The 25559-nt window shown below is 40.5% G+C and overlaps 2 protein-coding genes across 4 annotated transcripts; both read left to right on the forward strand.

The window, feature by feature from the left end:
* Window positions 1-250: 250 nt before the first annotated feature.
* On the forward strand, window positions 251-7061 carry CNEP1R1 (CTD nuclear envelope phosphatase 1 regulatory subunit 1). Of its 2 annotated transcripts, XR_005565392.1 has the most exons (7): window positions 251-352; window positions 2461-2532; window positions 4686-4759; window positions 5089-5198; window positions 5337-5391; window positions 5661-5761; window positions 6981-7061. XR_005565392.1 is itself a non-coding variant. In XM_027732607.2 (6 exons), exons 1-6 carry the CDS (start codon window positions 328-330, stop codon window positions 5700-5702), a joined length of 378 nt encoding a protein of 125 aa, XP_027588408.1. In that variant the 5' UTR covers window positions 251-327; the 3' UTR covers window positions 5703-6949. The 2 variants fall into 2 exon arrangements, 1 of the variants encoding a protein (XP_027588408.1); XM_027732607.2 differs by lacking the exon at window positions 6981-7061 and having other exon boundaries at window positions 5661-6949.
* Window positions 7062-7559: 498 nt separating this feature from the next.
* Window positions 7560-25557, forward strand: HEATR3 (HEAT repeat containing 3). 2 transcript variants are annotated; one of them, XM_027732530.2, is made up of 15 exons: window positions 7560-7680; window positions 8978-9150; window positions 9658-9745; window positions 10610-10722; window positions 13112-13221; window positions 13979-14119; window positions 14855-15138; window positions 15807-15897; window positions 18867-19024; window positions 20045-20127; window positions 20389-20525; window positions 23128-23216; window positions 24012-24155; window positions 24254-24430; window positions 25363-25557. In XM_027732530.2, the coding sequence occupies exons 1-15, from the start codon at window positions 7561-7563 to the stop codon at window positions 25480-25482; spliced, it is 2028 nt and encodes a 675-aa protein (XP_027588331.1). In that variant the 5' UTR covers window position 7560; the 3' UTR covers window positions 25483-25557. The 2 variants fall into 2 exon arrangements, with proteins under 2 accessions (XP_027588331.1, XP_027588349.1); XM_027732548.2 differs by lacking the exons at window positions 7560-7680; window positions 8978-9150; window positions 9658-9745 and adding an exon at window positions 9771-10252.
* The last annotated feature ends 2 nt before the right edge of the window (window positions 25558-25559 follow it).

Genomic DNA, 25559 nt, shown 5'->3' on the forward strand with positions numbered 1-25559 from the left:
TTGTATCTTCTTTTCTAGCTTTTATTTCCGCCAAGTTACACATGCGGAACAGCCCTCTCAACCGACCTGAGAGTGTCGGGATGTGACAAACAGAAGCAAGGCGGAGACGCCGTTTAACAAACGAAGCCCAACAAAGCCGCCTGTGCGCCCTCAGCGGGCCGGGCCGCGCCCCTTCCCTGCGCGCAGCCAATGGGGGTCGCGCTTGCTGCGGGCGGCGCGGCGGGCGAGTGGCGCGGGGCGTTGTTGCGGGGCCGGGCCGGCGGGCGGGGCGCGGCGTTCGGCCGGTGCTCGGTGCTCCGCCCGGTGCTGCCGCTCCGCCCGCCCGCCATGAACTCCCTGGACCAGGCAGAGGGTGAGTGCGGCCGCACGGAGCGACCCCGCAGCTGCTTCTCCGGCGCGCCGGGAGCTCCCGGCTCCACGGCCGGGCTGCCCGGGCGCGCTGCGCCGTCCCCGCGGAGCGGGGCGAAGCGGCCGCGGGAGGCCTCGGCTCCCTCTGCACCGCGCTCCCGGCGCTGCTCCTCGGCCCAGACAGGCGAGCTGGGGCGGGGTCCTGGGGCTCCTCCGCATCCTGCGCTCGGGGCGGGCTGTGCTGCTCCCCGCGGAGCGGGGCCGCGGGCAGGCCTGTGCCGGGGGGCTCCTGCCGGCCCTGGGGAGGAGGGACCTGCTTCTCTTTCCCTGCCGCTGCTCGGCTGTGGCTTATTAAAATCCGCTTGTGCTGTGGTAAACCCACGGGTTTGTGCGTGAGGCGCGTTTCTTACAGCTCCGAGTCCCACGCTGTGCTTGAAGAACGCGACGTCAAAATAGCCCTTTCTTATCCGAGGACATTGATGGTCTCGGTTTTGAAGTTGCAGCTTGCAGGATGTCAAAGCCCTGAAAGGAGTTTTTAGCGTCCAAAAATACGGCTGGGACGGATTTTAGAAACGCATCAGTGCAGGTGTTTTGTGGCTGACATGTCGGCAGGAACCGATAGTCCGGCGTTGTCAGGGCTTTGTTGCCATGTCTGCACAAGCTGAGGGATCCCAGAAGTGAGCCCTGCTAGTCACAGCTGCCAAAGGGATCAACTCACAGATAATAAATAAAAATAAGTTAAAACTTTAATTTCCTGTTTTCTGAAAGAGTTTTTTCATTTTTTCTTTTAGTGATGTCTGCAATATGCCGTTGTTTCCTTGAGAGCTTTGTTGTCGGTAGCCTGATTTTATGCCTACAGGGTTCTCCTACTCTAAGAGCAGGTTTTCATGTGCTGCCTCCTGTTCCCCCTTTCACTTCAGTGACTAGGTGGAGGGGCTCGTGCTAGTCAGGGAACAGTTAATTAGCTTTAATTGCTGGCAGTGGTTTAGCTTCCCCAGAAGGGAGGTGGAGGACAGGCCATAACTGCCGGGCTCTTGTCGGTAATTAAGACTAGTCAGCTGTTCTGTGGCTAAAGTCAAGATATTGTGATCTTCACCCATGAATTCACCTGCAAACCACTTAGGAATAAATTCAGGTTTAGAAAACTGCATTAGTAATGATCATAATAGTAACACTTCTTCCAGTCTTATTCTCTGTTTGCTTTATTATGGTAACTAATTTAGCAGTAGTTGCAAGCTGAAGTTCCGCGGTGATGCTGGTGGAGACTTTAGCGGGAAGTTAAGTTGATGCTAATTAAAACTTAACTCCGGGTAAAATTCTAGGTTTGACTGGAATGTTGTCAAATATTGACCTTGTTCAACAGAAGCGTAAATCTAACCTGGACTTGAGGTGAAACAGCTCCTTTTCGACACACATTGGGAGGCCAAGATTTTTTTAAAAATGAATTAGGATTATGAACTTGAAATGCATTTAAGAACAATTTCAGTGAAAAGATTATAGGAGAACCATGGCAGTAAGAAGAAAGATCTGTTTAAAGAAAAAGTGAATTAAACTGAGATCGTCAGGTTAGTGTTTGCTGTGGGGTTTTTTGCATGTGTGTGTGTGTGTGTATATCAGGGCATTCAAAGTTTCTACAAAACAAAGTCATCAAAGCCACACTACTACAAATAATCCCTCGAACAGCTGGCAAATGGCTAACTTTTTTTAAAACTGCTGTAACGTAGATAGAACATAATGGTCTCCTGATGTACTTAATAGTCCAAAATGTGATACTTTTTTTTTTTGAGAGGCAATTTAAGCTACTTAGAATCTAACTCTCAGTGTTTTTAAAAATGTCTAAAATAGTCTGGTTTCCCATCTATATTGATTTTCTTTTTTGTAAGTGGGAATGTTTCTTGCATTTAGTTCAACTCTGTCACTGTACTTTTTACCTGAAGTTGAGCAAAACTACTTTGCCTGGGCTTTTATTGCATCTAAATTATCATTGCATTGGTTTTCTCTGCCTGTTTAAGTGGGTATGCACAGGGGAAAAGTGAATTCCTTTCATCTTTTACGTTACAATGTGACTAAATAGATGAAGATCTAATTATGCTTAATATACATCCTCCCCAGATCTCAAAGCTTTTGAAAGAAGACTTACTGAATATATTGCATGTTTGCAACCAGCTACAGGACGTTGGAGAAGTAAGTTTAATGTTCCAAGGGATAAATAAGATTCTGTCTTTTAAGCTTTTTAGATTTACCAGTGTGTACCTCTGATTTAAGTTTGCCCAAACAAAAATCTCTATTTAAGTTTTCTTTAAAATTCATGGCATGCATTGCATAGACTGCAACAAGTTAACCCAGGATAATAAACTAACACTTTAGCCAGAGTTAGAAAAATGAGATTCAGATTGAATTGGTTTAGGGCTGAATTATTCTCGAAATAGTTGGAACAGTAAGTTGTTGTGGGGTTTTTTTTCTGTTTTATTCTGGTTTTTATGTTGTTTTAGGCTTTTTTTTTGGAGACTCAGACTTCTCTGATAGTCACTATAGTTACATAAACTAAGTATGGCTTATGTAAGCGAGATAGTCCCTATAAAACTGAAGGTGAAAAAGTTACAGCAGTGTGCCATAAAGGCAGCATGTGTTCAGCTCTGTTCTGACAGGGAAGTTTGAAGGAGGAGGAAGGTCAAAAGATACCACAGATACGCTGCCAACTTCTGAATCAGTAGTCTGTGGTGGAAACACCCAACTTTTTTTGTTGTGAGGTTCTGCTGAAGTTTCCCTACTCAAAGAATACTGATGTTTTTTAGCACATATAAAATAGCTTCTTTTCTCCTGAGAGGTCAATTTTGAATGAAGGAATGACTACTTAGAAAGCAAAACCAAACACCACTACCACCGCCTCAAGCTCCCTTGTTTCAGAGCAATCAGGAGGCAGGAAGATATTTATATGTACATCTGCCAAACTTGTGCATACCTACTGTAGGAATGCATTTGGCTTCCAGAATTGTTATTTACTGTCAGATATAATTAAAAAAAAATACTGAAAACTTCTAGGCATATTTAAATGAGGTTTGCATAACTAGTATTGTATTCAATTGTAATTCATGTTTTTTTCCCAAACTACTCATTTTCTTAGTTCTGCAGTTCCCAGAAAAGAGGAACTTTCTACTTTAATTGCTTTTCTTCCTGTTATTCTGAAAAAAATGTGTTTTGTAGAGAAGCTTTATGCTTTTGATAGATCTTTTTCAACTTTCTTTTGAAAACTTAACTTGTCAGAGTTCTTACTTTTTTTAAATATCTGTAAGGAATACGCAACTCAGTAGCAAGTTATAGCAGTCTTGCAAACCTAAAAGTAGTATTTAATGAATATTTGGGTTTTGTTTCCAGGTTCTTTCCTATGATCCTAAAGGCTGGTAATTCTGGGCCTTCTCTTCCTTTTTTTTTGGTGTGGTTTGATTTGTTGGCTTTCGTTTTTTGCCCTGCCCTACCCACTTCCTTTCCAGTAAAAACTTTATTTGCATCCAGAGCTTCAGGCTCCACAGAAAACACTCAGAACTGCGATGAAAGCTGCAAGGCTTTATGGATGTGCAATATAATACGAGGTTTCTCTACATTTATATTTGTTCTGTTTTCTTTTTCCATCAACCCCAGTTCCCCAACCCTTTGTAGTCTCTCAAAATCAGTCCAGGATGCTGTGTTACTCTGATATGTATCTAGTATTATTAATTTACAGTGAATTGATTATTCTTCCTAAGCCATTCTGGATGTGTAGAGGTTTTTGCTAATATTCATGTGCTAATGTTAACATGCTTCCTGACTCCTGTTTATTTTTTTTTTGCCTCTTCCTTGCTTGTATTTGTGTCGATTGGGATGGGGAGCGGAACACAACTTGTGCCACTGAAACTGCCTCAGGCTTTCCTTAGGCAGATGAGCTTGGGGGAGAGAAACTTTAGCTGTGCTCTGCAGTTTGATGGTTCTGCATTCCTGTTGCCCAAAGTGCACTTGCTCAAATAGCAAAGTGAACATTTGGTACAAATCTTACTTTACTTACCAACTCATGCTTTTAATATCCATGTTTTTTTAGAAACTTCGGTTTCTTCAAAGGATCGGGATATTTCTGCTTGACAATTTAGATTTTGGTGCCAACTTGTACAGAATCTTTACAGTTTCACTTACTGGTAGTTTTTTCACCTGTTTTCATTTCTGCCTCCAATTAGAAGCTTTTTCTCATGCAGAAGTAGGAAAAGAAATACAAGCTTAAAAGTTGCTGCTGAAAAATAAATGCTTTTAAATATGAGTGAGGTATACTGTTTATGACTGTTTATGACTCTTGTTCTTTTCTTCATCAGTGATTCTGATAGTGGTATCAGTTTGCACAGCAACTGGGGCTTGGAACTGGTTAATAGACCCAGAGACACAGAAGGTAAGATCAGGCTAATGCTGAATGTTTTCTGTTTCATAGCTTGGTGCTGCAGTCAAGTGGTATATTGAAAACTGGAAGGCTAAAAGTGGTTCTTATGTGAAACTGGAAGACAGTTTTTAGTAAAACTCTCAAGCTGTCTGGAATTGTGGAATATGTCCTGGGGCATTGCCTACGAAAATGATGCACCTTGAGTGCTGATAGGAAGAATTGTTCACAACTACTTTGAGAGGGCTAGGAACAGTATTTTATTTTTAGTTAAGCGAACTAGGCAGCAACTTTCTGTACGTTTTAGAAAGTATATAGTGAGACTAATCCGATTTCTTTCCTAGGTGTCGTTTTTCACATCACTTTGGAATCACCCGTTTTTCACAATTAGCTGTATTACCCTAATAGGCTTGTTTTTTGCTGGAATACACAAAAGAGTGGTGGCACCATCAATGTATCCTTTAATTGTGTTTGTCAAGTTACAAGTGTTGTAGTTACTGCTGTTCATGAAGTCTGTGCTAATGCTGCTGTTTCAGTTTTTACTTACTCTGTGTACAAGTGTTAGCTGCTTTCCTTGACACAATGCACACAGTATAGCAGCCCGATGTCGAACTGTTTTGGCAGAATATAATATGTCCTGTGATGATGTAAGTGTTGGTGGTTCATTGCCTAAACCTTGTTTGTATAAAAAAAAGAAAAAGGCAAACAGTTGAAAAAAGACACACGTTTTTTTTTCTGAACAGCATTTGTATACACCTCAACAAATTCTGTGTGCCTGTAACACTGGAATGTGAAATGCTCAGTATTGTTCTCTGTGTTGTTTTAAACTCAGCCTGTAATATTGAACTTGAAATGCGATTGTTGGGCTCAACTTTCAGGGTTTAAACTCTTTTTTTTTTTTTTGTCTCTCTTGCAGACTGGAAAGTTAATATTGAAACCTAGGCCTCACGTTCAATAGGGGCTGTCTTCATTCAGTTTTTTCCACTGCCATGGAAACCAAAAATGACCTTTTTTAAGGTAGTATGACAGCAAAAAAACAAATGGGACTGGTTGTCACTGCCTGGGAGTGAAAGTCTTAACACAGTTGACAGTGAAAGTGTGCAATATTCCTTTCTTGAATATTTATCCAAATTCTTTGTTATCACATTATCAGTGCTTTTGCTACTTCTGATTACCTCTTTTTCAGTATTAGTCTCACTTTTTTACTTCAGCTAGAACAGAACATACAAGTGAAGTATGTTAATCGGCAATGAAGTTGAACTTGAAAATGAAACCTCATTTGTGTTACATGTCTTTGTAAGCTATTGTAAATAGCACATCAATGCCCATGTTCAGGAAAAGAAGTAATATTTGCTTTATGGATTCCTTTGTTCCCGTGAACCGTATTGAGAGGAACACTTCCCAGTCTCCTGATGTTTTATTAGCACACTTCCTCATTACAGCTGTCCTTGTCTCCTGGTCACTCTTTTTGGAACTGGTTAAAAGGCTCGCAGGAAGACGGTCTGTCTGTGCTGGAGAAAACTGGTCTTACTGTTTAAGAACTTCATAAATATATCAAGGATCACATTTGTCGAGTTGTGTATATAGTGCACCAGCCACTTTCCTTGTGGTCATACATAGTTCCTTGTTTGATCTGGTTCAAAACACTGCTATTTTAAGATTTTAATATTTTAAAAGTTGTCTTAAACATGCTTGTATCTTCCTGGTTGCGAGGTTGTACTGTATCTGAAGTCCACCCGAACATTCTGAGGGGATTTTTATGCTGTGATAGTCAGAACATGAAAATAGTATTGCAAATGTATAATTTCAGATTTGGTAAAGAAAATATAAAGAGTGCCACAAGAAAATAACAAAAGTCGTTATTCAGAGTGTTAACAACGAGGTGTGGATGAAATATGCTTAAAGTGTAACTTTTGAATAGCTAAAACTATAAAGTTTTAAGTTTAAGTTGTTCAAGGTGCCTTTTTAATTGTTTTGAACTCCTTAAATTGACTCTAACTGCAAAGCTCTTGCAACTTCAGTAACTCCTCCTACAGGGTAGACTGGCTTTTAAAGGCAGCCTATTGATGTAACTTTGTCAGTTAAGACATTAAGAATTGTCTTCTGGATTTTTTTTCCAGTAATGGTTCTGCCCATGCATTATTTTTAACTGCTGTATATTTTGTAGGTAAATGTGTATAAAATAAATCCTTTGTATAAACAAAACGTTATCTTCTTTTGTACCGTGCAAACGCAGATCTCCAGCGAACGCAGAAGAACTTAAAAGACAATTTGTAGCTGAAGTCTAACTTTCATACCGGACCAACTTTTCCTGTATTTGATGTCAGTATCTTAGATTATAAGAACTACATCAGAGAGAAACCCCCTGCCAGGTTTCCACCCTACAGGTCAATCCTGCCTCTGTAAGTGCTCTTGGAGGAAACTGTTTCATGTGACGTTTACCGAGTTGTTGACCTGGGGAAATATGCAGAGCATCCCCGGGCAGGAGCGGGACGCTGCCGGTGCCGGTTCGGTGCGGGCTGTGCGGGGCCGTGCCCGTGAGGCCGGTGCCGGTTCGGGGTGCGGGCTGTGCTGGGCCGTGCCCGTGAGGCCGGTGCCGGTTCGGGGTGCGGGATGTGCGGGGCCGTGCCCGTGAGGCCGGTGCCGGTTCGGGGTGCGGGATGTGCGGGGCCGTGCCCGTGAGGCCGGTGCCGGTTCGGGGTGCGGGCTGTGCGGGGCCGTGCCCGTGAGGCCCCGCCGGCTGCGGGAGGGGCGCGGGGCGGGGGCAGCGCCTGCGCGGGGCCGCACACGTGGGCGCGCCGGCGCCGAGCGCAGCCATGGGCAAGAGCCGAGCGCGGCGGTTCCGCCGGCCGGCTCTCGGCCCCGCCGGCACCGGGCAGCACCAGCGAGGCGAGCCCGGCCCCGAGGAGGAGCCGGCGGCGGAGCTGCTGGACAAGGTGCGGGCGGGGCGCGACCCTCTCTCGGGGCAGCGGGTGTGGGGGGAGAGGTCTGGGCTCGCCCCCGGCGGTGTCGGGCGCGGGGCCGGGCGCGGAGCCGCCCCCCCGGCGGGGAGAAGCCGAACAGCCCGGCGGGGCCGCCGCCCCTCTCTCCCGCCGCCCGTCGCTCTCCCGGCGTCACGGCTGCGCCCGCGGCTCGGCGGGGCGGCACCGGCAGCGCCGGGACCCGCGCCCCGGTCTCGCCTTCTGCGGCGGGCGGGAGGCAGCGCCGCGCCCCTCGGCCCAGGAGGGGCTGGGAGGCGGCTCCTGCGGTGCTTGGGTTTGTTCGCCCCCCCCACCCCCCCGGCGCGGCTGGAGAGTTCTACAGGTGGCCAGAGCGATGAGTTCGTGAGCCATACGTGAGGGATAACTGATGGAAAATGCGGAAAAAAGACTGGGTTTGGCCACTTTTAGGCCACAGTCCTGGTTCTGAGTTAAGCATTGCAGATGAAAAGGGATGGAAACCTCCTCCTGCACACGTGACTTTAGAACCAGAAGCAAAAATCTGTTTTCCCCTCGAGTGATTGAATCCCCATTGTTCACTTTATGGAACTGAACTCACTGAACAAATCACTGCTTGGTTACTCTTCTCGACTGACCTGTTTAGTCTTAAAATTGAGAGAAAGTATATAAAGGCTCAGATGAGGATGAGCTGAGGGATTCTGTCAGTGTCAGTGAGGTAGGATGTGATGTACCACTCTTCTGCTCTGCTCTTCATCAGATGTTTACATTTTCTGTTAGATTTTCAACAAACTCTGTCACCTTCCAGGATATACACTTCTGCTGTTCTATTATTTTTATGATCTGCAATTCTTATATCTCACCTAAAACCCTGTTACAGCACAAGTCAGCATCATCTTATGGATGTAGAGAACACTTGCTTCTTGTTGTTAAGCAGATACTTTTAATCTAAAGGCTATATTTTTTTATTATTATTTTTTGATTCTTCTGTTTTTCTTTATGGTAGCATGTGTTTTGTATTGCCCCCATTTGTCCTTTTTTCTTTTAAATACATGGTAACTGAATGTAGATATGGGGTCTCACCAGTGCCAGCTAGTGTCAAATCTGTGTCTGGACTGTGGCTCTCTTGTTAAACACCCAGAATAGTATTTATCTAGTCATATAGTTAACACACACAACCCAGGCAAAGATTTGTAAAGGTTCATGGAAGTTAAAAGCTCTTGCTTCCATTCAGGATCAGTAAAACTTCCAACTACCTTTTCCCACAACCCGATCTGCCCTGTTTGTGTCTCCCCAGCTGCAGCATCCCAGTGCTGAAGTGAGAGAGTATGCCTGTGCCAGTATTTCCAAGCTGTTGCAGCAGAAGCACGTCATCCCAGCCTTCCTGCAGAGGGACGTTGTGCGGTGTTTGGGGCCGTTGCTGATGGATCACAGCTTAGCTGTTCGGGAAACAGCTGCAGGTGCTCTCCGGTAAGCAGTTGGAATGGGGTAATCCTGGAACAGGAGAGAAAACAGTAGGGTTTTGTTGTTGACAGCCATGAACTTGAATGCCAGCCTGTCTTGCTTTAACTCCAACCTCAGTAGGTACACCCACATCAGCTGAAGTCTGCAAGAGAGGGGCTTTTCTTGCTCCATGAGACTCTAATGTCAGCAGCAGGCTTTATGCTGGAAATATATGGCTTTATGAAGAAATATAGAGAACTTGAATGCAGTTCATATGGCATTTTGTGTCTTGATGTTTTAGTACCCATAAGCCTTCTTGTTACACTTGACAAGTAAGTGAAAATATTCTTTTCCTACCACCAAAGTTATTCTTTTGTGTTAGGGAGATAGAAGACTAAAGTTACTGATTGAGCAAATTGATTTTAAAACAAAAAGTACCACAATCTTTAGATGAGAATATAGAATACATGGGGTTTTTTAAACATTCCTGGAAAGTATTGTATCTGATCCAAAGCATTTTTTTGTTTTCCCCAGAAATCTAAGTGCTTGTGGAGGATTTGAAGTCTGTGATGACATGGTGACAAGTGACATTATGACACCCCTTGTTGCACTTCTGAAAGAGGTGTGTTTATTCTGATTTTAAAACTCATCTATCCATTGAATTATCCCACTTACAAAAATAGTTCAATTTTTTTAGCTATTATTAAGATATTTGAAAGATCTTTTAAAAGGATTTTCAATAGATTTAATGGTACAAAAATTATTCCAGAGATTTCACACCACTGTGTGAGTGTGAAATTTGGTCTTTGGTGAGGCTTGCACCCTGGGATGATTTTTGCATGAAAGGTCTGGAGATTTTGGGTCTGGAGCTTCAGTCAAGACCAATTTATTGTGTCAGTCAAAATCCAGGTCCAACATTTATGTTGCAACATTATTCTAGTGAGATTTTTTTGGTGAGCAATTCCATGTAAATGAAAGCTTGGGTTTACAGCTGGGTACTGTAGGATAACTTGTACTGAATACCTGTTCTTTGTTTGGTCCAGGTGTTGCAGTGCAGTTTGGAAATTGCATTGAATTCTGTCACCTGCTGTCTTTGTATGAGCAGCCTTGAGCAATACCATCGTTTTCTGTATGTTTCTTCCCCATTTTAAATTGAGTAATAGCATTATTGTAAAGCATAGCAAGATATTAGCTGAATTAATCTTTGTGATTAGAAAGAGCTATTGACAGTTTCATACAGACTATTAGCAAGAAACAGCACTTAGGGTTCTAAAACTGTCAAGTTGGTTTTTTTTAATTAAAAAATGCTTCTAAAAACTACTGAATGCAAAGCGAGTAGTATAAGAGTCTTTCTACAAGAGAAAAGTTACCAGCGATTCAATTCCATTGTAGGTAAATTTTCTTAGAGAATAGGAAACTAATCAGGTTTTCTGGTAATAAACACTGTGGCTTGTTTCCCAACCCTGGTTCTCTTGTTTCGTTGCAGTGTAGCACTGAGCTAGATGCTAACCAACTCTCTCCAAAGAAATGCAGAGAGACAAACAAAAATTATGTTGAAGACATAGCCAATGAAGCTATTAATTTGCTGTGGAATATATGGTAAGTGCTGTTTAAATCCAGGGCTTTTAAAAGAGCTAAATTAAATTATTCCTGAAAAGCAGCCTGGTGATTGAGGCAGAAAAGAAATTACTGTCCTGGCATGGGAAGATGTATCCAGTTGCTGATTCTGATTTCTGATTGTGTTGCTCCTACGTGTGCCTTCCTTTAGTAATGGTGAGCCCTAATCTGATCTGAAATACAGGTTTATCTTCTGCCATGAATTACTTTTTTAAATTAAGGATTCTGAAGGTCCATTAAGTTGGTCATTAGTGTTAGGAGAGTGGCAAATTTTTTTTCTGTTGGTTGTTCACCCTGAGTTCTGATTTTGTTTTCTGGACATGTTCTGTCACAGTCTGAGATGCAGTTTGGGTTGTGGTGTCTTGCATGCAGTTCCTGTAGATCCTTACTGTGTGATGAGAGATGGAGAAAATTAAATTCTGATCAGTGGACTCCGGTGCTCTGGGAATATGAGGACTTCTTATACTACTTCCTCCCTCTACAGGTCATCCCAAAAGCTAATATTAAATATTTGGACCAACTATCCCTTAGTTACTGAGACACTGATACAAATCTACTTAATTATGTGAGAAATAATGTGAATTGTTCAATTAATAGTTTACATTGGAAACACCAGGTGAAGGAAGAGAAATGGCAACACTTAATACAGAAATGACTATGAACATTGAAGTGATACAAACTTATTCTGAAAGTTTTTCTTGAATTTTGTGTTGTTTCTCTTCATGTTTTAGCAGCTCCACATCGTTATACACCTTGGTGCATACAGGATTTTCTTTAGTGTTGTACAGTGTTTCAGTGGAGTTGCCTCTGTGCCTGTGTGATATGGCTGCTGGCTTGAGGCCTTATTTTGTGCTGGTTTAAGAGTTAACCAGCAGGGGAAATGAACTCAACTCAAAGGAGAGATTATAAGTCAGAATAACAATTTATTACAATAATACAGTAAGTACAATCATACAAACAAACAATTGGTCTTAACCCACAAAACCCAAATGTATAACCCAGTACCCTGGGGCATGAACAAAGTGGTGTTCCTTGAGTCCAAAGTAAAGGGAGAGGGGAAGAACCTGCTGGTGGGAGAGCTGTTGCAGTCTGGTCAAAAGTGGTGATTGCAGTCCAGTGATGGTCTAAGTCTGGTTGAGAGCGATGAGCTGCAGCCTTCCTCTGGATCCCACGAGGGGTTGAAAAATGTTCCAAAACTCCAAGATTATATCTCCTCCAGTTCAGGCAGCAATGCTCAGTGCTTACCTCAGGGCGGGGAGTTCCACAAAGGGTGTGAGGACAAGAGCATCCTCCTGTCTCACAGGCCTCTTAACACCTAGTTTATAGCCTGAGGAGTCAGGCTCTATGGGCAGAGGGTGCGAATAGTCATTTGACAATAGTTTCTGGGAAATGGCCTGGAAGGCTATAGAATACACAGTTTTGGGTTACACCCATACCATGATGAACTGATCTCAGCTGTCCTAACTAGGACATTTCTAAATTGGGATTTTTTTTTTTTTTAGGGATTGGAGTCTAGAACAGTAGAGAAGCTGCTTGCTCAGCACCTTGCACAGAATACATGACCCTTTGTGACTCTGACTCAACAATGTTGTGTTCATTTTTTTTTTTTTTTTGGCTTTTGTAGTCACTGCTTTGGAAAAGGAACTATAATCATTAAGTGTGACATAAATTGCCTCTGTATTTTGAACTTTGTGGCAATGAACTACTGACTTCATTGCTAAGTTTGGTACTGATAAAGTTGGGGCTGGCATTGGTGCTGAGACATAATATTTCCAAAAGTAAATACTTGAAGATCCTTGTAGCTGGTTAGCTCCCATGCTTTTTTAGTTTGAATTAGTCTTGTATCAATATATTAGTTTAAAAAAGGGAATAGCAGTGGAAAACTTGAAGAAACAGATCCCACTGTTAGGTAATTAAAGTAAATGCATGTCTGAATGATAAGAGCAGTCATTTTATGGAGTGAATAAATATTGATGCAAGAGGCAGCAGCTCTAGTCACTGGGTTTGTGGGTGAAGTTTTCTATGACTGTAGAAAGCCTTGGGCTGGCTTGTAGCCTGCAGCTGCCTTTCACTCTCTGGCTGGACCTGTCCACATCTGTATTTAGGCTCCCAAATAAACTCCCAAACACTGGGTGTGAGGAAGCAGCTGGCAGAAGCCAACTGTGTCCAGGATTTTGCAGTTTCTCTTTCAGCATATTTATATAGAGTTGATCATAACCTCAGTAGTGAAGAATAGCTCTTTGACTAATGCATAATTCTTACATAGTTTTTACAACTGTGAGTAATAGTGAGTATGGGGTACTTAAAATGTTTTTACAGTATTTTTTTTTTCCTGGGAAAAGTGTTTTAATTAATCTTTTTCATACAATAGTGAATGCAACAATACTGCTGTGTACATATTCAATAAAGAAGGGTGTCTGGAGGCTGTGTTACATTACATGAAGAAATTTTCCACAAATGTGGATCTGGCTATTTCAGTAGGTAAGTGGTAAAAAGAGAAGATAAGGACTTAAAGATATTTTTTTTCTTTACTATATAAATGTAACATTGATGTTACAGGCATTGCATAATGCACCTGCCTTAGCATTGCTGAGCTTTGCACTGAATATAAGATTTCAAATTCGTTTTTGAACAGCACATAATTCAGAAGTTTGTATCTGTTGTGCTTGTTTTCAGTCCGAAGGAGAATGACTTATTGGTGGTTACATGGGAGGAAAAATTTTGTGGAAAGAAGGCTCTAGAGGGGGGCTGTGTTTTTAGTTTTGTTTGCAGGTTTTGGTAATGGAGGGTTTAATTTGTTGAGCAAAGGACATAGTCCATCTGAAAAAACCCAAACAACTCCTGTCACTTTCAGTGTGTTTTTATTAGTAGTTTGTTGTTGTAGTCTTAGAATGGTCATACAGGTGTGTGTGATCCCAACATTTTTATGTTGTCACTACTCAGTATACAAAGGAGAAATCTATTTTTGAGTAGCTGAAATTAATACAGCCGGTTCCATGTCTGATGTGTTATTGTCCTCATCTGTTTTGTGTACGGGTTTGCCATAGAGTGTCTTTTAATCTAAAACACAGATTGTGAGAGACAGTGTTGTACCATTACAACGTGATGCTGCATGAAATTTTTTTTTTTCCTGTCAGTGTTTCATTACTCCAGCTTGCAGTAAAAATGCTTTTTCAGTAGGAGAGTGAAAGCTACTGTTGGGTTTATTAATTATGTTTGTTCTTATTGTTTGGTGTAGCAAACTGCTTGCAGGCAGTGACAGAAGATAATCCAGACCTCCTTTCTTCATTTAATGCTTCTGCACAACAAGTATTGGAAACAGTGCTGTTGTGTCCAGAGAGCACAATGAAGCATGTCCTTCTGAGAACACTGATAGCAGGTACGGGGCTCGAGGGTGTTCACTGCTCTGGGATGGGGAGCACGGCAGGTAAGGGGGGGTGGGAAGGACAGAGAGCTTAGTCCTCTCTGCTGAAGTCTGGACATCTGATTGTCAGAGCCTATGCAGATGGTTCATGAGGTTATATCTGCCTTTTGGAACTGCAAACAGATATTTACAACTGGTTTTGAAACTGTCTTAAATGCTTGACTCTAAATTCAGTCCCTGATCAGGGTGATAAAGCATTTTAGCTGCTCTTTTGATTTTCAACAGTGAAATAAGTCAATAATAAGTGGTACAGGAGTAGTTTTGATCTTAATAGGTGTAGATTTTTAACTCATATTCTCTACCTTGCATTCTTCTTGCTGCCTCAGATGCTTAACTGTGGTGATTTTTGATACTGGAGTGTAATAAATTAACATTGACAATCCTTAGAAAATGGTTCTCTCGTATGATTTTGTTATCAGGTACAAAGTAACACCAAGGCCAGGCCACATAAATATTCTGTAATTATTTATGTGCTGAAATTTACTTGAGCTTAAGATGTGGGCGTAACATAGTTATTACAGATGACTATATGAAATGCTAAACAGAAAAAAATACAAATCTGTAGAACAAAGACTGAATATAATCACTGCTTATTTTAAGTAGCGCAGGCTGTGTTCTTACAAAATGTATGGCTATTACAGAGAATTGAGTACTTTAGTAATTTTCATATTTTGGTTATCTCATGTTTAGGCACTATTTGGAATATCAAGGATACCATTCCACCAGGCAGCCTGGGAAGCATGGTTAATGCAATCCTGAAGATTTTCTCAGAATCATTAGCAATAGACGCTGGTGAAACAATTATTCGTATGAATGAAGCTGAAAAAAACAGGTTAAAACTTGCTGTGGAAGCAGAAACAGAGGAAAACATGAGTGATGTGGTGGACAACTGTGTTTTGAGTGAAGATGATAACATGGAAGAAATACCAAAAGGAAAACTCAGGAGGGAAAATGATGTTTCAGATTTACTTCCAGTAAGTGTTTCTGGCTGGCTGTTGGGCTTGGTGCTTTTGGCTGAGCGTTGGACTAGTCTTGACTCAGCACTGGCCAGAGGAAATGACCTATGAGTGTTACTAATACTGGTTCCCAAACAACTTGGCTATTTTAGCTAAAACCTCAAAGATGAGCATGGAAAATTTCAACACAACTTGTTCCAATGTGACCAAATTGCACAGCACATCAGGAAGGTACATTTCCATGGTTTTCCTCCAGTGGAAGGTATAGGCTTACCTGACACTTCTACCTGCAGCTACTGCAGGAATTTTAATTTCTGGTTATGGCAAGTGGGATTTGTAACCATTCAGTCATGAGTGGAGGTGGCTGAGAGGTTTACAGATGCGTGCACTGTTGTGTATGGGAAAAGGGTAACAGGAATACATGTTTCTGTTAGAGCTTTAGGTAACTGTTTCTCTTACAGCTTTAGTGCAGGTGGCATTTCTTGAAGATAAAATTTGCTCTGGAACATCCAACAGAAATGTAGCTTACACCTCTTGGTTTTGTGGTTTTTATTTTTTCGAGTTTTGGTGTAGAATGAGAAGAGAAAATGACTGGACTATATTTTTAGCTGACAGCTTGGGTAATTTAAGTTGCACTTAAATGTTGTTTTACAAAATCAAATTTGGTTCGTGTTTTTATTTTTTAGTCTGATAAGTGGGAACTGAAAGAAGTGACAGCTTTACTGACGGCTCAGCAGACTGCTCTGGAAATCATTGTTAATATGTGCTGCAGTGAAGGTTTGTAGGAATCTCTCATTGCAAGCGTTGTGGTGTGTTTTGTTTTTGAACAGCTCACATTTAATCATCTTGGCTTTTAAAGGCAAATGCACACAGTCGTATTGTCCCTGATATCCTCGTCTGGGGGGCAGATTAGATTGTAATTTCTATTACTATTTCAAGTGTTTTTTTTCATTTAAGTTATTTATGAGACTTAAATGGTTTTTTTTTTTGCATGGTACTACTATGTGCCAACATTTAATTACAAACAAAAAAGCACTTGCGGCAAAGAGATATTTCCTGAAGTGTTACAGCAAAATCTTGGTTCAGTTAGAGTGTGGTCTGAGTGTTCTTCTGATACAATATGTGTGTGAATCTTATTGCAGGATGGGGCCATTGATTTTTTTTTAAAAGCAGATAAATCTTGTAGCTTTGATTTAGTGTTGATACTAGAAATGTTGCAAAATTAGGAGTAGATACAGCTTTTGCGTGCAACTCTGGCAACAATGTAGATTTAGGCTTTCAGAGTTCTGCCTTTATGAGCTTTTTTGAGGAGGAAGAAAGGCTGTTGTTTGGAGGGGAGTAGGAAATAGATATTCTATAACTTTTAGGAACTCTGATACTCAGGTTTGATAGCTTTTCTCCTAATCTTCAGGAAAACAAATGAGATATTATCAAATTCTATTTAAAAACGCCAACAACCAAACAAAATTAATCCCCTAAACCCTCCAACACCTGAAAACTTCTGTTACTGTTACAGTTTTATCATGATGCAGAAGTGATTTTCTAGGAGATCACTGAGTAAAACTTTCAGGTTCTAATAAAATCCACAGTAATACCCAGTTATTCCCAATGGTGATTTTTTTTTTCTCTTACAGCACAAGGAAATTCTGTACCTAGTGTATGAAGCTCCTTTCATTACTGTGTTTCTCATCTAATGAGCTGTAATTCATAAGCTTTCCCCTTTAATTGGAAAATCTCTTGTGGATAAGCTGCATATTCTGCCATTCACTCAGTGTAATGTAAGGTTGATTGTGTTGTATTTCACTGCAGTGCTTTACCCATTCATGGGCAGACAGAAACATAGGCTGTAGAAATTAAGAGGAATCCAGAAGCAGCTGTTCATTTAATTTTCAAGTTATTTGAGGACTAAAATAGCTTTAGCCATTATACTGAGTTCATACAAACACTTGGCTTGCTACAGAGCTGAGGGAAATAACCATGCTGGCAAGAGATGTGTTTGACTGAGCACTGACCGGCGTTGGGAGAAGCAGAGTGGTCTCCCCTTGATGGGGACATGGGCAGGGAGCCAGGAGACTCCAGCACTGCTGTCCAGTCTGTAGTTCAGAGGTTACCAGTGCTAGTTAAGATGGGATTGCCATTGGAAATGCCTCTATGTTTCCCAGAACATTACAAGAAACCTGATCATAGTTACAGGCCAGTGTTCTAGATCCCAGTTCCCGCTCTGCCCTGGTCACTGCTGTCTTTGTTGTTGCTGAGTTGCATTGTCAGCTCATATCCTTATCATTTAATTTTCAAAGGAGATTTTTGTTTGCTTTAAAAAGATTCACATGGAACTTTTCTGCAAGAGGCAAGAGACTTCAGGGGATGTCTGCTTTGTTTTCATGTTTCTTGCTGCCATGGCCTGGTAAAGAATAAAAGCCAACCATTTTCTCACGCAAAGGCTGTTAACACCACCATATTATGGCTGCAGAATTAATTGGAGATTACCATAAGTAACAGAAGATGCCTGTGTGGTCAAGTTGCTGCAGCTCAATGAGTTACTTTGCATCAGATAAACAATAGCCATGACCTTCAAATAAATTCTTAATTTCTGCACAATACAGGTGAAATGCATTAATTTAGATCTTTCTTGCTGTATTTTAAGTGACTTTGCCTTTTGCCACAGAGGTGGTGTGGCTGTTACTGTAGTTACTGCAGTACCTACTACATCTCAGCAGAACCTGTGTTGTCAGGCAAAATTACTTGGGGGCGAATCTGATATTTTTTCGTCAGAGTAGTTAAATGTCCTGACCTATATACGCAGGCAGAGCTTTCATCTTCTAGAGAGGAGAATCAGTCCAATTTGTAGACTTAGGACTTGGGTAAACACCAGTTAAAATGTAACCAGGTTTAAAGCAACTTTAGATAAATCTGTGTGAACCCTGTGGACGTAGATATATCAGTTTAAATATAAATGATGAACTGAGCTTGTGCTTGTTAGGCCAAGACTGGCTTTAGCTGTGGACAGATTATTCACTTTACAGTAGCCTGTAGGTAATACGACCTCAACTCCTCTTGCCATGTGTGCTTACCCTTACATGACTTACTGTACTAGCAGATCTGTAAGTATAAATCTAGTTCAGGTTTAAGACTATAAACCTAGCTTAACTTACTTAAAATATGTTGCCTGAAATTACTGTCAGAGGTTATTTAGCTTGCTTTGGCTTGTTTTGCTGTCATGGTTTCCTTTCAAGTGGCGTTGCTGTGGAGACAGTAACATCTTCATCCAGCCCAGTTACTGCCCAGGCAAAGGATATCTGTCTGTGGCTTTTCAGTATTGCTAGAGGAAACAGTTGCCTTAACTTTTTTACTAACTGCAGTCAGTTGAAGTTAAACCAGTGTTTTCACATGCTTGAATCTACCTCAAAAAGTGAAATGGTGCAATCCAAGTTAAAATCTTAGTAAATCTCTATGAAGTTTCTTCCATACCCTTTTTGATAAAGTGACCCATTGTTAATATCAGAGATTAAAGTACCCGTGTATGAAGAACCTGTCTCCTGAGAATACTTGTTGCCTGAGTGAATATAAAATACACTTTTAATAAAATATTTAGGACTGTGGCTTAGTGGCACTTGATTTGTGAGGAGTTCATAGAGCCCAAGAGCTTAAAGATTCCTAAACTGAGAGGTGGAGTCGAGTACAACTGAGAAGTAGGAAACATATTGCGTGAGGGCTTTTACATTTACAAGTCTGTCTTGTGTTCTCAGATCCCTCTGATGATGAGTGGGAAGAACTGTCCAGCAGTGACGAAAGTGACTTGTTCATGGAAAACTCATACAATGAAGGAGGGGGGCTGCTGATGACACCCCTGTGCCTCTCTGATGAGGTTCACTCAGCGTTTCTGAACAACCTCATTCCAAAGAAGGTAGTGTCTTCTATTTTATTTCCAACACATGGCACAGTCTTCCCCTAATTCCTGCTTTGTATCCCAGGTTAGGCAAGGAAATTATCCCAGTCCACGTGGAGGAAAGGAATATTTTTTTAATGAGTCTAGCTTCACTCTTTTTGGCCTAGAGATGGTGCATCATTGCATGAGCTCTCTTGACCTAAATAATTCATGTAAGTTGGAATAGAAGAGCCATGTGTTTCAGAAAGCTGGTGGAGTTTCTTTTAATTTGTTTGGGTTTTTTTCCAAAATACAAAGGTTGTTATTCCTTGATTTGGACATGAAAAAGATTACCTACAAAAAGAGAGGAAACCTTGATGAAGCACGACTGCCAGATTTCTATATTAACTAAATGAGGTGGAAGTAACGTGTGAATGGCAACAGTCAGCACTGAAGAAGTGCAAGTTCCTCTTACCCTGTTTTATACAAAGTGTCTGAAGTACAGTATTTGACAGTGACAGGAATTTAGGTGTTTTTGTTTCAGAGTTGTTTTGCTCATTTTTATTTGGGGTTGTAAAGATGGAGTTTGTTATTTGAATTGTTACTGTGCTGGTTCAGCAGCATTGTAGAATTCCAACCCAAGACATCAAGGTGCAAGATGAAAACTTTGAAGGCTTTTTGTACTTAATAACAGGAGTTTCATGGCAAGGCCTTCTACACTTGCAGCTATCTGAAAATTCTGTAGTGGAATCTGTAAGAAGAAAGAGCCAAATAAGAAAGAATAGCAGAAACCTAGAAAATCACCTGTTGTTCAGTAGAGTTGGATACCTTAAATATGCTATGCTAAACTCAGGGTATAATTGCACCATTTGAGTGATTGAGTAAAATTCTGATGGTTTTAGCAGGTGAGACACTTGCTGCCTGGAAAACTTTGAAATACATAGTTTGAAGTATCTGTTTGAATCAAGATAAAATTTCAGTCTTCCTTCCAAACACACTATAACAAAAAATAAAAAAATGAAGGCTTTATTGCTAAACATTTCTTTTTCCCCTCCTCAGATTCTTGAAAAAACTGCTTTTCCGAACAGTGTTGCTCTAGACATCTGTATGCACAATCCGTCTTGGAAACCATTAATTAAAAAGTAGGAATTTCATTGTCTCTCTTACTATTTTTCATTTATATTCAGTTGTCTTAGAACTCTTAGAAGGATTTTCCATCTTTGGGTTTCTGTCAAGATCTGGATACTGGCAGATCTGATATAGGATTTTGAATAAAGAGATAAAAATGCTTTTGTAAACTGCACACCAGATCACAGCCTTAATTAATCGAAGATTCTTCTTTATATTTCAGTATGTGTTTTCAAAGAGATTTGCTAAATGCTTTTTTTGTTTATTTGTTTCAGACTGAATGCAGTGCAGTGTAGAGCTTTAACATGTCTTCATAGCATTTTGTTAGTGTCAGATGTGGATTGTCTTGGAGGAGCTTCAGCACTTCAGTCCCTTGCACAGCATCTCTCACAGTTGATCTTTTCTAAAACAGGTAAGATGTTTAGTACAGGGGACTTGCTGATCCCCTTTGCTGATCATATAAGGTAGTTCTAATGCCATTTTATTACTAACTGTATTTCTTTGGTCTTTCAGTATAAGGATACTGACTGTTGGAAATGTGCTGGTAAACAGTATATCCTGATAAGATGTGTTTATGCAAACTGCACCTTGAGCAAGTCTGCTCTTAATGCAAGAATCTGCTTTACATCTGGGTCCACACAAAAAATCACTTAGTGGATGAATCCTGCCTTGCTGAGACCAGAACTGTTTGCTTGATCATATTTGGGATAATAGTTCTTCATCAATCACACAAGCCATGAAGAAGATAGGGCATTTTCTTTTTAAATATGCTGACTAGCTTGCCTAAAGAAATGTTAAAAAGAGGATGTCTAGCACAGTCTTTCGCGTAATTTTTTTCTAGGAATCTTATGAAATTATGTCAAAGATGGTTGTTGCAAAAAAAAAAAAAGTACATGGTTGTTACAGTAGGAAAGAGAGCAGCCACCTTGTCTCCAGAACATGCTTTATGCTTATGATGGCATAGCTTTATTGAAAGGATATTTGTAGTAAGAAAATGTGCGAAGTTTTTATGACTAAATATTAAAGCTGCTCCACTTCCTGTTCTGGTTCTGGTTTGATTTCAATGGAGAAGGTAATAAATTTTATACTATTTTAGAATATCATCTATATATATATTTAATATATTTAGAATTGGAATGGACTGCCCGAGGAGGTGGTGGAGTCACTGTCCATGGAAGTGCTTAAGGAAAGACTGGATGTGGCACTGAGTGCCGTGGTCTAGTTGACAAGGTGATATTCAGTCATAGGTTGGACTCGATGATTTCATAGGTTTTTTCCAGCCTCATTGATTCTGTGATGTATCCTGGTAAACACTAGAATGTATCCACTATAGTTCCTCCAAGGTGCATTATTTCATAGAGATACTGTGAAGGTTTCCCCATACATCTGCTAGTATCACTATTATTGGATGGTCTATGCAGCAGTTAGCATTTCCAGCCACTTCCTGTAATCTTATACGTGAGATCAGCATCATTTCAATAATCCTGTTGGACCATTTACACTGTGATCTCTGTTACTGACATGAGAGAAGCTGAACTGCGATTTTAAAAAAAAAAAAAAAAAAAAAGAAAAAGAGGCAAGAAACCCCCAGCTGGTTCCAAACTGGGTCCCTGACAGGCTCGGCTTCATGCAGACTATTCTGATAATCTGTTTTTGTTTTAAGGTAAGTGGTGATGGCTTTTCAAAAAAGAAGAGATATTCTTAGAGGCTGGAAAAGCCTGCCAATTCTCAAATTTGTCAGAAAACGTTTTCCCTAAGACAGATCTGTTGAAGTTGAGCATATGTGTGGCTTTGTCATTTCTTGTCTCTTAGAAGATCGAGAAGCTCAGTTTCCTTCCCTTCCTTCAAATGTCTCCCTTTGTAGCCACAGATGCAGCATTTGTAGTTCTTTGCTGTAGTGTATAGAATGACATGGGCATTAATGCTTGAAAATGCATCTGCCTGCAGAACACACTTTTTTTTCAATGCCTTTAAAAGCATGTGATCAGTCTATGAAAACATTATTACTGAAAGTGCAGTTCTCAAAAAACTAAAATGCAGAAATGAAAATACATATGAGACATACGCAAGGATGTTCACATAAAATACTTGTCTCATGCTTGAAGAGACAACTTCCAAGATTTTGAGTCTACCTGTTAATCTTTGCAATAGTCAGAAAGTTCTCAGATCAAGCTGGAGAAGTTGTAAGCTGAGGACAGATGGTGCTAATAAAATTGATTTAATGGCCTGGGCCCATTTTTTAATGGTTAAATGCTATGTAATGGATACTGCCAGATAGAGTTGATAAAATACCAACATGTGGTTAGAAGGAATCCTGTGGTTTACGGCGTGGAAAAGAGGCATAAAGATCTAGTTGCTTACATGAGAAGGGAGAAGATATGCATGAATTGAAAAGTTCTGCATCTGGTCCAGAAAACAAAAACACATTAAAGGAAAATAAAAAGCCTGAAGAAACACAGAACATTCATTGAAGGTGATGGCTGATATTGATGAGTTCATAGTTAGGAGAGTAATGCAGTGTTTGAGTCATACATTCCTGAAATGTTATTAAACCACCGGAAAACATGCTCTTTATATGAATTGGAAAGAGTCCAGTGTTCTGGGTGTCTAAAAAGCTTGCTTAAGAAGGCAGAAGAAAGGAGGTAAAGTACACAGTCAGCTTCTGTAGTTTTCTCAGTTCCTATAGTATGGCTTCCATGTTATACCAGTTTTCAAGCTGCCGTTCTGATGACAGTGGTTTGTACCTTACCTTGGGTCACATAAGTGTTTCAACCAGGGATGTGCCTGAAAATGAGGACCAGCTGTGGTCTAACCTGCAAATGCAGTTAATACTGAATTCAAACAAATCACTATGGATGGTTACAACCTACAGAGACTACTCTGAAAATCTAGCTTTTCCTGTTGTGGTAGTACCTGGAGGAACAATTAAGGGATTAAGGCATTTGTATTTGTTTGCTTCCTGTGTCCCTCATCTTACTGTTTAACTTTTGGCTCTGGGTTCAATTCTTTGACAGAACTCCCTGCAGACACTGAATTCCTGGAAGCCGTAACCAGTGCTTTGAGGGCTCTCCTACAAACAATGGCATCAAAGAACATCTCCCAGGTAAAAGCTTTCAAACTCAAATGCTCTGCTAGGTTCACATTTGGGTGAGATTGGGCTGGAAAGTTTTTGAAACAAAATTATTTAAATGAAGTGCAAAGTAGCAGGTGCAGACACTGACAGAACAGATTTAATAGCATCAACTCTTAATGTTTTTCATGGACCTTACAGTAATACTGTTTTGTTTATCTCTTAACATGTAAACAAATGAAAGATATTTCAAAACAAGAAAATCCAGGTAGTATCTTTAGGAGATGGGTATAATGACAAATACTTAGTAAATTAGCACCTAGAAATGCGCATTTTTTATTTCTTAATGTCACCTAGTTGAAGCTGGTTGTCCTTCTAGAATCTTGGTTGGACGTGAATTAGTGAGCTAAATACAAGAATGAAGCATTTTGTTATACAAGACATAATACTAGATGGTCTGCTGGTCCTTTCTGGCTTTAAACTGAAAAATGAGAGCTTTTGTGCTGTAAGTTATAATGGGGTGGAAGCAGCTATTGAGCAAGGTAAATTTGTGAAAATACCTTTGGGCTTAGAACTTTTCCTTCACTTTCATGACAGTGTTGGTTATGTTCTGGAAGAAACACCTTAAATTGAAAGGGAGAATTTGACTGTTTTCTTGGTAATTACATTTTCAGAATTCACGTAGTTTTCATAATCCAGGGCTCTTTATTTCTCTCTTATAAATTTCCCTGTGTTCTGGAAAAGCAGAGTAGCTAAATGTCACATTGGAAAATTTCCATGAAAGTGTGAATGTCTTCCTTCTTTCCCTCCCTTCCCCTTGTTGTGCAGTGTATGACTCCTGAGCAGCTGTTGGCTTTATGTGAAGCTGGTATTCACAGCAGCAATGCCAGTGTTAGAGTGAACGTAGTGAGCATCCTTGGAATTTCTGGCAGCGTCTTGGCAAAAGGACAAGATACAGCTGAAACACTAAAGGTGAAAAAGCAAACTTTGCATTGCAAACCTATATGAATTTTGATATTTCTTTCAGTTTTCCCTTGTTGGAAAAAATCAATTTTTCTCTCTTATTTCAGATGATTGGAAAATTTCTTCTTGAAGTTGCTATGAAGGAATCTTCTCTTGTGGTAGCAGGGGAAGCCTTGGATGCACTTTTTGATGTATTTGCAGATGGTAAAGAAGCAGAAAAGGCGGCGGTGCAGATCAAGTTGCTTCCAACACTGAAGGAATTTCAGCCAGTGTTCAGAACAAGGGTAGGCATCAAGTGCAGCCAGCTCAGGGTCTCAACACACAATGTGCATTAAAGCTTTGAGATTTGGGCTCCTAGAAGAAGTAATTAAGCAGTATTGTATAACTTCATAAGATGGCAAGAAAACCCAAAAAGCCTGTGATTTTCTGATATTCCACTTTAGAGGAAAGCAAATACACTTACCTTAAAGTTCATGGAACTGTCAAGGTGATAGCACAGCACCTCTGTTGCAACATTCTGCATTACACCGTCAGTATTATTGATGTCCAAATCACTACATTGTTCTGAAACACTTGCAAAAAAATCCTTCAGGTGTCTCTGGAGGAGTGCAGCTACATTAGTGGGAGAGAAGTCTCTTCTGAAGTTACATTGACATCTTTTGTTTTTTACTTCTTGTAGTTGCAGGTGGATGCTTTCGTTCTGCTGTTGGTTAGTTAAAACAGATCATGTATTCTGTGTTTTCAAGAATAACAAGGCCAGCATTCTAAACTTTAATTTTAGGTACATCCTTGGGATGTACCTAAGGGAATGACCTTCCACCTATTGTTTCTTTGATCAGATGAAGCCTGAGGAGTGACTGTCGTAGTCTAAAAGCTAAGCACTATACACACAAAATACATACCTGATGGGGCTTCAGTTGTGTGGTTAGATGTACAAGGTTTTCCATATAAAAAGCTGCAGAAAAGAAGTGTGTATTTCAGATATTTGAGTGAAATATCATACCAATAACGTAGTTTTAGGCAGCAATGTATCATAGTAAATTGCCTATATACATCATGTGCACTCCATGTGCACATGAGCACCTTGGAGTTCTCAAAAGCTGTGGGTAGCATATCCTGGCAGAAGACCTGTATATGGAATTACAGTAAACTTGAACTGATCTAATAGGAGAAACCTCTGCATTAGTAAAGCATGTACTTTTTTTTGGTTTTACAGATGCGAAAAGAAGGCAAAGGACAATGTAGTACAGATCAACTGTGTGTTCTTGACAATGTGAGGATGAATTTGAGAAGATTCATTGCATATCAGGAGACACTAGGGAAAACTCCAACTTGAAACATCGAGGAACTTTTAAGGTTTCCCTTATTGAGTAATGTTTTCAAAAAATATAACCATTTTGAACTTCTAAAATT

The sequence above is a fragment of the Pipra filicauda genome, unplaced genomic scaffold (assembly GCF_003945595.2).
Source record: "Pipra filicauda isolate LSUMZ 115617 unplaced genomic scaffold, ASM394559v2 scaffold46_size3722508_pilon, whole genome shotgun sequence".
Taxonomy (NCBI): domain Eukaryota; kingdom Metazoa; phylum Chordata; class Aves; order Passeriformes; family Pipridae; genus Pipra; species Pipra filicauda.

Coding starts and splice junctions, on each gene's coding strand:
- CNEP1R1 (XM_027732607.2), top strand. CDS start 328: ATGAACTCCCTGGACCAGGCAGAGG. Junction 353..2,460: donor CTCCCTGGACCAGGCAGAGG/GTGAGTGCGGCC, acceptor CATCCTCCCCAG/ATCTCAAAGCTTTTGAAAGA. Junction 4,760..5,088: donor TAGACCCAGAGACACAGAAG/GTAAGATCAGGC, acceptor TTTCTTTCCTAG/GTGTCGTTTTTCACATCACT.
- HEATR3 (XM_027732530.2), top strand. CDS start 7,561: ATGGGCAAGAGCCGAGCGCGGCGGTTCCGCCGGCCGGCTCTCGGCCCC. Junction 13,222..13,978: donor GGATCTGGCTATTTCAGTAG/GTAAGTGGTAAA, acceptor TGTTTGGTGTAG/CAAACTGCTTGCAGGCAGTG. Junction 24,431..25,362: donor AGCCAGTGTTCAGAACAAGG/GTAGGCATCAAG, acceptor TTGGTTTTACAG/ATGCGAAAAGAAGGCAAAGG.